We start from the raw sequence: 9,383 nt of genomic DNA on the forward strand, positions 1-9,383 counted from the left end.
CCCCCCCCCCCCCCCCCCCCCCCCCCCCCCCCGCGACAGGGCCCCTAAACGCTTCTGTTGCCGCCGCCTGGGTCCGAGCAGGGTTCCGTGTGATGATACTCTCAGCCCATCACCTGGCTGCATGCGCCCTGTGGCTGGCCAGCCTGGGCCTGGCGGTAAGAACGCTGGCTGCCTTATGCCCAGCCTTCAAAGTGCACGTGCGGCTTGTGAACAAGTCTTTACAAAGGGACCGACCCCCTTGCATGCCGTGCATGTCGTCTGCCGGCGCCGCCGGCGGCGGCGCTGGGGTAAAGGGGATAACATACCCAAGCAGTCCATTCCCAATTATGCCGTGCTGTCGCAGGCAGCTCAGTATGATGTACCCTATCCGCTGGTGGATTATGGTTACGTAAACGAGCTGGACGGCAGCAAAGTTCCCGCCGGCTTGGGGCTGGAACCGGTGTGCCCTGCTCTGCCTTATGCATGCGGGAATGCCCTCAAGCCAGCCTGCTTGCCATGCCAACCACCCTTTTGCATCCTTCCCCCCCAGCCCCCCCTTAGCCCTCACCCGGCCCCGTGCTCTGTTGCACCCTGGTGCAGGCCCCCGCTGGCGCTACCTCCTTCCTCACCCTCACTTACGCCGATAACGAGCAGTTTCATTGGGACCTCAACTCCAACTCAGGTGAGGCCTTCATCCCCCGAATGCATGGGGGGCCTTGCTGCGGGGCAGCCTGCTGCCTGCCATGGCTGCTTGCGCACTTCATTGGGCCTGCCTCCAGCAGGCGGCACCTTGCCCCACGGCGCAGCCGACCAACACCAGGCCCAACCTCGCTGCCCTGCCCGGCGCTGCAGATGCCAGCCTCCTCAACTTCACCTCGCTGGAGCTCTACTATGAAGAGGGCGAAACCTCCTTCTCCTCCCTCCTCACCCTGGCCACCGACTTTTTGGAACCCTTTGGCAGTGAGTGTTGTTGCAGTGCCTCGCATGTAGCCTGCCGCTGAGCTGATGTGGTGCCCACCCCCTCCATGCCAGCTGCTGCCCTTCATGGCGCCCAACCCACACACACCACACCTGCTGCCCTTCATGGCGCCCACTCCACACCCCACACAGCTGCTGCCCTCATGTCGCTCCCCTGCTGCCCCCGCAGCCTTCAACTTCACTGATGTCAACGATGCCCTCACGGCCCTCGGCCTGGAGCCCATCTCAGGCAACCTAAACGAGACTGACGAGTTGTGAGCAGCACTTGCCTCCGTGGCGACTGGGTGGGCGGGTGTTGCAAGCCCTCACAGCTGCTACCAGCAAGCATCCAGCAAGTTCCCCTGTGTGCTGCCCCCGCTGCAGATGGGCGGTGCTGACGAGCCCCAGCGGCGCGCTGGCGGGGCGCTTCACTGACATAGCAGTGGAAGACGAGCTGCAGCCCACCGATGATGTCTTCTTCCTGGCAGACCTTCAGGGCAATGACAGCGTGGACCCTTTCACCTTTAATGTCACCCAGGACATCACCTGGCCACCTAGCCTGCCCCGCAACGCCTCCACCCAGTTCACGCTGTCGGTGGTGGACACCGAGGACGGCAACTTCCTCTACAACATCTTCCTCACAGGTGGGCCAGCGGCCTGGTGGGGTGCGGAGTTTGTGGATCCCCTGTGGTTGCACTGCGCCACAGTGCGCTGAGATGGGCAAGCCTCCCACTGTCGTGGCCCACGCCCACCCTCTGCCTCCTGCTGCAGACAACCTGAACACCTCCGAGTCGGTGTCCCTGGTGTTTGTCAAGGATGACGCCATCGAGACTGCCATCACCCTCAACGACTTCATTTGGGAAGATGCCAGCTACGGCGGCTCGCAAGGAAGTGAGTGCGAAGGCCAGGCGTGCCAGGCTATGCTGCACTGGCCGGCCATTTCGCCTGGTTTAACGTCCGCGCTGGCTATGGCTATGCGCTGTGTGTCCCACTTGATGTCCCTACCCCGACTCTCGCCTTGAAGCCCACCCCACCGTGCCCTCTCTTACCCCCTGCAGTCTTCTCCAAGCAGGCGCTGCTGGACAGCTTGGAGTCACAGGGCCAGCTGGATGCCACCGAGCTGTTCCCTCTCATCATCCTCTCCTCCAACGAGACCACCACCTACGGCATCTCAGGCCACTTTGACCCAGTGTGGAAGTTGTGAGACATCTGCGTGCCTCGGGGGGCACGCGGTGGGGTCAGCCCTTCGCCTGCCTGCATTTAACTGACTTGGCGCCGACCTGTCGCCCCCCGGCCGGGCCCGGCCCAACTGCCTTGAACAGTGCTCAGTCTTGCAAGGCGTCAAAGTAAATGGGCTGGCAATACAGGGTGGCCAGGTTGACCAGCACCACGCAGCCGGTGGTGCAGAAGTTGGGCACCGCCACGACGCGGCACGCCGCGCCGCCCGCCTCCTCCTCCACCAGCGCCGTCCCAAACTGCGGCTGCCCGCCCGCAAACAGCACGTGGGGGGTGGAACGCAGGATGAACGGGTCGTTGTTGAAGTAGGGGTATGCGGCCAGGGTGTCGGGGGCGGTGGGCGCCAGGTGGCGCCACCGCAGCAGCTTCTCCAGGATGGTCACGCGGTCCTCCAGCTCAGAGTACCTGGGGCCAGGGGGTGGGGTGGGAGCAGAGGCAGGTGGGTTGGAAGCGGAGAAAAGCAGCTGGTGGTGGAGGGTAGCGAGCGGGCGGCTCCCCAGCACACCACCCCCACCCCAGCCCACAGCCCCACACCGCCACCCCACCTGCACACGTCGTCCACATTCTGCCCCGAGGTGCCCAGGAAGGTGACGCCATCCAGCTCAAACTCGTGAGGGTTGGTGGCGCGGTGCAGCGTGGAGTAGGCGGCGGCGCCCGGGAACATGCAGCGGTGCAGCGGCTGCTGGGGCAGCGTGTAGTTGGCTGGGTCGCCCGCACCCGGCATGATGCCCAGTGGCACCGCAGCGGCCAGCTCCGTCAGCGCCATGTCCACATCCCTGCGGGTTGTGTGAGGGAGAAGCGGAGAGTAGGAGGCAGGAAGCATGGAGCAAAATGGAAAGCGAGGGCAGCATGACGCAGCAAGACCTCAGAACCCACCTCACAGGCCCCAGCGCCGCCGCCTGCTGCCGCACGCTGCTGTAGGCGGTGGGCTGGCTCAAGTCGGCGTTGCTCTTCAGCAGGCCGCCTGCCACCACGACACGAGCGATGCGCCCCACCACCTGCCCCCGCTCCTGCTCCCCGCCCAGCAGCCCGCTCAGGTAGTCAACAAGAAGCTCCAGGCGCAGCGGGCTGCTCTCGCCGTCACCCACGCCCAGCCCCGACACAAGCGCCACATACCTGCGGTCAGAACCACGCTAGCGGCTCATGTCAAAGCCGGCGAATGAACGGCGTGGGCTGGCTTGCTTCATCAACCTTCAACATGGCTTGCCCATCAACCTTCCTCCCACCCTCCTGCCCACTCACTTGTCCTCGCCCACCGCTGGCAGCGGCGCCTGTGGTGGCAGCCCCGCATAGCACAAGTCCAAGGCCTCAAAATCGCCGTTGGGCAGCACATGACCGCGCACAGCTGCCACCACGCCCGTCACGCACTCCCCCACTGGCAGCTTGTCGCCGCACAGCGCCAGGCGAGCGCCCTCATCCTCAAGGATCAGCCTGCAGGCCAGGCAGGGCGGGGCGGGGCAGGCAGGCATGTTCCAGCCGTGAGGAGCCACCGTGCGGCACGGAGGCACGGCCAAGCAGTAAAGCTGCGCAGGTGGGGCTGGCATGCTTGCGGCCCGCAGGGTGCACGCATGGCCGCAGCATCTCATCCCATGCGGCCCTGCTGAGCGCCCAGCCCATGTCCCGCGCACCTGTCGTCTGGCTGCGTGAAGCGCGCGCGGCCCAGCTGCTGGCTCATGGTTCGGTCCTTGACGTACTCATCCAGGATGCTGGGCTTCAGCGCCATCTCCTTGTACAGCGTGCCCGCGATGGCCACCTCGCCCTCCTCGGGCACAGACAGGATGTGCACCACTGCGGCAGGCAGGTGGCAAGGGCGCGGCCAGAGGTGTCGGCCGGCCGCTGGGCACAGGACGCGCCTCCAACAGGAATAACTGCCACGGTACAAACCCCCCAAAAGCAGCAGCTGGTGCCAGCCGGGCCGGCAGGGCAGGGCCTGCTGGCGCTAAGCCAAGGCCACCCCAGGCCGCACCTTGGATGCCGGGCCAGGCACGTTGCGCGGCCTCTTCCGCGTGCTTGCGCATCTGCTCCAGGCGGTAGTAGTACAGCTGCGAGTATTGGCGGTCGTAGTCGCGGTTCTTCAGCAGGAAGCGGTTGTCCTTGGGCGTGAAGGACGCCGCCATGCGCACAACGGTGCCGGTGGGAGCCGCCGCATCGTCGCTGGCCGGTGCCGCCAGCAGCTCGTCGTACGTGCCTCTGCGTGGGTGGGAGGAGTGATGGAGGGTCGTGCCGGTGGCTGCACCTGGCTTTTCACGGTCACACGGGCAAGCAGAAAGGGGGGGTGTGGGCGCGGGCTGGCGTCAGGGCGCACTTGAGCTGTGGCGGGGCCTCCAGCCCGGCAACCTCCACCTCCATCATCACAACTGGCTGCAGCGGCTGCTGCAGGTGCCAATGGCGCCTGCTGAGAGCACCGATCAGACCCGTTTAAACAGCGGTGTTCGCAGGCCCTAGCAAATCACTCAACGTGCAGCACAGCGCACCCAGGGAATGAAGAAGATGCAGACAGCGCCGAGATGGCGCCCTGTGGCAAGCTGCGGCCCGCCGGCAGTGCAGCACAGTACATGCTCGCTTGTTCTGCCTCCTGCAGCCCATTCTGCTTGCCTTGTTAATCATCACCAGCTGCCCCACTCTCGGTGCAGGCCACCCGCCCCTCCAAGCTCTCTTGTGCCATCTTGCTTTGACTGGGCATCGCCTTGTCGCACAAGCTACCCCAGCAGTGCCGGCGCTCCCTGACGCAGTCAAATTGTGAGAGGAGCCGGAGCAGCAGGCGGCCCCGCACCATCATGACAAGCAGCGGATCGGCAGACGCCGCCAATGGCGGCGCAGAGGCGGCAGCGGCCCCAGAGGCAGTGGCAGGGAGCACAGAGGCAGCAGCGGCGGCAGACCGGTTTAAGGACCAAGGAAATGTGGAGCACCGCAGCGGCAACCACCTGAAAGCAGCGGCGCTTTACACGCAGGGCCTGAAAGCCGACCCTGGCAACGCCGTTCTGTTCAGGTGGCACGCTGGTTGGCAGCCAGGGCTGTGTTGTGGAAGGTCACAGTGGCGCATGGGCGGCCCCACAGCCAGGTTGTCTAGTGTCTGGGGCACCCGACTGACCTGCTGAAATGTTCTGCATGTTGATACGCACAGTTGTTCCAGGCGGTCTCACAAAGCGTCCGCCATGCTCCCGCCGTGCCCCCACCGCCTGCCTTGCCTTGTGCAGCAACAGGAGCGCAGCACTGCTGCAGCTCAGCAAGACCACCAAGGCGCTGGCGGATGCGGAGGAGTGCATCCGGCTGAGGACCGACTGGGACAAGGGCTACTTCCGAAGGGCGGCGGTGCTGGAGGCGCTCGACCGGCTGGATGAGGTGGGTGCAGCTTGGGGTGGGCGGCATCGTGGTGCCAGGCGCCTCTGTGTGCTGATCAGTGCTGACTGATGCCAAATGGGTAGCAAGGCGAAACGAGCGCGCACAACCCGTCCTGTGAAGAGCATCGGTGGCAACTCAGCGCAACCCACTGCTGCGGACCCGCTGCTGCCTTCACAGGCACTGCAGAGCTACCAGCAGGCTCTGGAACGCAATAAGGAGAACAAGCAGCTGGCGGAGAAGGTGCGGGTGCTGCAGAAGGTGGTGCGGAGCAAGGCGGCGGCTGCACAACGGTGACGGACGAGAAGGCGGCGACACCAACCAGCTTTCCCACCGCTTTGAATGCATGCCCCTTCCCATTGTTATCATCTCCTGCTGTGACACCACTGGAGCCGCTGATCAAGAGTATGTTGGGGGCGGAAGTGCGGCAGCGCGCTGTGCCGCAGCGTGCCGCTGACTAGGCAACGGTGGCGTCCTGAGTTTCTTCCGTCCTCTGGGCCATAGCTGCTATCCTGTGTTGACCTACCCACGCACCAGGTAGTTCACCGTCACCCTCGCGCTCATCTTCTGGGCAGAATGGCTTCCTTGCAAGCAAGGCTCGAAGCCACGTTCGGGTCGTTGGCATCAAGCCAGCAGCCCGCATGGACGCCCACGGAACAACAAGTATTTCGGGCAGGGGCCGTGCAGGATCGCAACAGCAGCGATGAGGAGTGGGAGGAGAAAACGAGGAGAGAGGCCGTGCCGGGTGAGCTCTGCTGGACAAAAACACGCCTGCCGCTTTGGATGAAACTGCTTGGACGCCTGCCACCGGGCTTGCCGCCAGCCACCCGCCCACCGCCACGTGCTGTGCTAGTTGTCGACAGCGAGCTGTGTTCCCACTCCTGCGCTTTGCAGGGCTCGCCCAGGCGCTTGTTGAGGAGGACGAGCCCGATGAGGAGGGGTTCCGGTGAGTGCTGGCTGGGCAGAACAGACGCGGCGGCCGCCGATGTGCAGCGCCGCCAAGCGCTCACGCCAAGTCCCTCATGTTTCTCTGCAGGCCCTCCACCGCCTTCTGCCGGCAGCTGGATGCAGAGGAGGAGTACAACGAGGTGGATGAGGTGGCCATGGGCAACATCTCGCGCCACGCTGGCGAGGGCCTGCCGCCCCGCGACACGCAGGTGCGGTGGTGGTGCTGCCGCTTGAGCCAGCCCACCCCATGACCGCCGGCATCTTGGCCCTCTGTGAAACAAATGCCTCAGTTGTTTCCTCTTGATCACCCCGCCAGCAGGTGCTAGACGACAACATCTATGAGGAGCGCATGCGGCAGAGGGCGGTGGGCGCTGCTGCTGGGGACGACGCGGAGCAGCCCAGCGGAATGGAGGTGGAGGAGGCGGCGCTTCCAGGCACTGCCGCCGCTGCCCCCGCAGCCAGTCCTGAGAAGAAGCGGAGGGTCAGGTTTCAGGAGGGCGTTGCGGAGCCTCCGAGCACGGCCCGGCCACCCAGCCAGCCGTGGGGCGATGGCAGCGGCAGCCGGGTGCCCGACTATGTGAGGCACCCAGACAAGTACACGTGCTACACGCTCGACGAGCCGCTGGTGGTGGGCGGCGGCGTGGCACAGCTGGCAGACGGGCAGCAGAACCAGCGGCAGCAGGTGCCTGCGGCCGCGGATGTGGAGGCACAGCCGCAGGAGGCGGAGCGGTGGGTGGGGCCGCCAGGCTCCATCCAGTTTGTGTCGCGGCAGCGGCGGGCCGGGGAAGCTGCAGGGGCGGCGCCTGCCGGCCACGCTGCCGTGGCGGGTGGCCCACCAACTTCCAAGAGGGCGGGGCCGCAGGTGCCTGCAGCCATCTGTGTGGAGCTGGAGGAGGCAGAGGCGGCAGAGGCGGGGGCGGATGCCGAGATGCGCGCCGCCGGTGCTGACCCGGCCCCAGGCGCGGCAGCGGGTAGGGCAAAGCGCCAGTACCGCACCAGCCGCTCGGCTGGAGAGGACGCCGAGTAGAGGCAACCATGTGCTCATGCACCCTGTTGATTTCTGCCTGCTGTGGTGTGGTGTGTTGAATGTCATTTGAAGCAAGTTTGGATGGTAAAGCAGCGTCAGGCGAAAGCGCAGGATGGGTCAGTTGGGAGCAGAGCAGGGTGCAGCGCAGCGAAGACGAGGAAGCATAGAAGCAGAAGAAGCTGGCTCGCAGTGCGGAGTGCTTGGGCGGGGCAACAGGTCAAAACCGTGAGGAGCAGGAAATACAATTCATGAGGTGACAATAAGAGTTGGGAGGGGAGAGAAGAGGGGGGAGGGGTGTGTGCGGGCCAGCATCTTTCAGCTGGCGCGGCGGTGGCGCTACGTGGGTGGCGGCGGGCGCTCCGGTGAGGGGGTGAGCGAGCGCAGGGCGTTGAGGTCTGGCGGCCGGTCAAACTCGGAGAACTCCTCCTCGTACTGATCCCTGCGGGGGCGGGTGTGGGGGTGGCGGGTGCGGCACAGGCAAGGCGGGTGAGCGTGAGACAGGACCGGGCGGGGAGGCTCAGCGCTGCGCGGCAACACACAGCACGGCGCAGCACGCCGCCCCGGCGCGGGCACGCACACCACCCCGGCGCCACCGCCGCGCGGCGCGCCCCACCTGAGGGCCTGCAGGTTCTGCTCCGCCAGCATGTCGAGGTTCTTGAAGGAGAAGTTGCGGAAGTGCGGGTGGCTGCCGCTGGCCTCGCTGCTGGCCTCGCTGCCGCCGCCCTCGCCGCCGCTGCTGTAGCCGCCGCCGTCGCTGCCCATGGGGCTGCCGCAGCTGCTGGCCGAGGGCGAGGCGGCGCCGCCGTAGCGCCCCATGCAGGCGGAGGCGGCCTCGCCGCCGTCCTCGGTGGCGGCGGCCGCCTCTGAGGGGCTCGCCAGCTCCTCGTCGTCTGCCGACAGCGGCCCCCGGGGCTCCCCCTCCGGCAGCTCGCTGCCGCCGCTCAGCACGGTGGCGCTGCGCGACGGCTGCTGGGCGGCGTGCCGCAGCCAGGCATGCGCCTGCGCCTGCGCCTGCGCCTGCTGGCCCGCGGTGGACTGCTGGCGCAGCAGGTCTGCCGCGGCGCGCACCACGCTGCCGCCCGACGCGTCCACCGCCATGGCGTCGCCGCCCGCCAGCGAGGCGGCGCTGGCGGCGGAGGCGCCGCTGCTGTGGCTCAGCGTGGCGCCCCGCAGGCCCCGCAGCTCGCTCAGCGACGCGCCCGACGGCTCCGCCAGTGCCTGCCGCAGGCTGCGCCGCCGCGCGCTGGGCCGCCGGCTGCCGCCCCGGCTCTGGCTGCGACTGGAGGCCAGGGAGGCGGCGGGGCTCAGCGGCGCGCCCGCGCCGGCGGCGGCGGCGGCTGCGCCCACGGCCGCCGTCACCGCCGCCAGGTCCAGCTCTCCCCTGCTGCTGTCCAAGTCCAGTGCCAGGGAGCGCTGGGAGACGGGCTTGGAGGAAAAGTAGGAAGTGTCTGTGTCGCAGTCGGGCTGCGGCACAAAGGCCACCTTCTGGCGCGCCAGGCTGGCCCAGTCCACCCCCGCAAACCACGGGTGCAGCTTCACCTCCCCCGCGCCCCTGCGCCCGGCGCGGGCAGGCAGCCAGGCGGCGGGCGCGGCGGTGAGCAGGCGTGCGGCGGGGGCAGCAGCCGGGGGCAGCAGGCAGGCGGCAGCCAGGAGTACACGACAGCGACACGTGGCGGGGCGGCTGCCGTCGCTGCTTCAGCCCGCCGCCGCCGGCCACCCCGGCGTGCCAGCCGCACCTGTGCCCCAGCCGCTGCTTGGGCTCCAGCTGCAGCAGGCGCTCCACGAGGTCGCGGCACTCCGCCGACACCTCGCCGCCCTCGGGCCACGACAGGTTCCTGCGGCACGCGCCAGGCCGAGGCGCGGCGGGTCGGCATGTGCATGCACGGGCACGCCAGGC

General features: G+C 67.3%; 5 protein-coding genes across 5 annotated transcripts in view; 2 read left to right on the forward strand and 3 right to left on the reverse strand.

Annotated features, from left to right (window-relative positions):
• Positions 1–123, reverse strand: part of CHLNCDRAFT_134907 (hypothetical protein) — a gene marked incomplete at both ends in the record, with an annotated part of 1,186 nt that extends 1,063 nt beyond the window's left edge. The window contains one exon of the mRNA XM_005847088.1: positions 114–123. Coding sequence (XP_005847150.1) covers positions 114–123 — 10 coding nt within the window. The remainder of the gene's footprint in view (positions 1–113) is intronic.
• Positions 124–251: 128 nt separating this feature from the next.
• On the forward strand, positions 252–2,140 carry CHLNCDRAFT_134908 (hypothetical protein; the record flags this gene model as incomplete). The annotated part of the gene is made up of 7 exons (XM_005846893.1): positions 252–287; positions 580–661; positions 832–939; positions 1,127–1,211; positions 1,321–1,580; positions 1,708–1,827; positions 1,995–2,140. The coding sequence occupies 7 exons, from the start codon at positions 252–254 to the stop codon at positions 2,138–2,140; spliced, it is 837 nt and encodes a 278-aa protein (XP_005846955.1).
• Positions 2,141–2,253: 113 nt separating this feature from the next.
• On the reverse strand, positions 2,254–4,659 carry CHLNCDRAFT_35821 (hypothetical protein). Its single transcript, XM_005847089.1, has 7 exons — positions 4,478–4,659; positions 4,139–4,362; positions 3,801–3,960; positions 3,415–3,603; positions 3,049–3,288; positions 2,718–2,948; positions 2,254–2,577 (listed from the first exon to the last, which is right to left on the reverse strand). The coding sequence occupies exons 1-7, from the start codon at positions 4,522–4,524 to the stop codon at positions 2,262–2,264; spliced, it is 1,407 nt and encodes a 468-aa protein (XP_005847151.1). The 5' UTR covers positions 4,525–4,659; the 3' UTR covers positions 2,254–2,261.
• A 1,555-nt stretch (positions 4,660–6,214) lies between these two features.
• CHLNCDRAFT_134911 (hypothetical protein) lies at positions 6,215–7,486 on the forward strand (the record flags this gene model as incomplete). The annotated part of the gene is made up of 4 exons (XM_005846894.1): positions 6,215–6,221; positions 6,406–6,457; positions 6,548–6,668; positions 6,779–7,486. The coding sequence occupies 4 exons, from the start codon at positions 6,215–6,217 to the stop codon at positions 7,484–7,486; spliced, it is 888 nt and encodes a 295-aa protein (XP_005846956.1).
• Positions 7,487–7,822: 336 nt separating this feature from the next.
• Positions 7,823–9,383, reverse strand: part of CHLNCDRAFT_58089 (hypothetical protein) — a gene marked incomplete at its 3' end in the record, with an annotated part of 2,796 nt that continues 1,235 nt past the window's right edge. The window contains exons 3-5 of the mRNA XM_005847090.1: positions 9,223–9,321; positions 8,100–9,038; positions 7,823–7,925 (exon numbers count right to left, since the gene is read on the reverse strand). Of these exons, the coding sequence (XP_005847152.1) occupies positions 7,823–7,925; positions 8,100–9,038; positions 9,223–9,321 (1,141 nt within the window). The remainder of the gene's footprint in view (positions 7,926–8,099; positions 9,039–9,222; positions 9,322–9,383) is intronic.

The sequence above is a fragment of the Chlorella variabilis genome (assembly GCF_000147415.1).
Source record: "Chlorella variabilis unplaced genomic scaffold CHLNCscaffold_12, whole genome shotgun sequence".
Lineage (NCBI taxonomy): Eukaryota > Viridiplantae > Chlorophyta > Trebouxiophyceae > Chlorellales > Chlorellaceae > Chlorella > Chlorella variabilis.

Excerpts from the sequence above, each read along its gene's own strand:
- CHLNCDRAFT_35821 (XM_005847089.1), bottom strand. The coding sequence starts at position 4,524 with ATGATGGAGGTGGAGGTTGCCGGGCTGGAGGCCCCGCCACAGCTCAA. Across the intron at positions 3,604-3,800 it reads TTCACGCAGCCAGACGACAG|GCTGATCCTTGAGGATGAGG; the intron begins GTGCGCGGGACA and ends CCTGGCCTGCAG. Across the intron at positions 2,578-2,717 it reads AATGTGGACGACGTGTGCAG|GTACTCTGAGCTGGAGGACC; the intron begins GTGGGGTGGCGG and ends CCCTGGCCCCAG.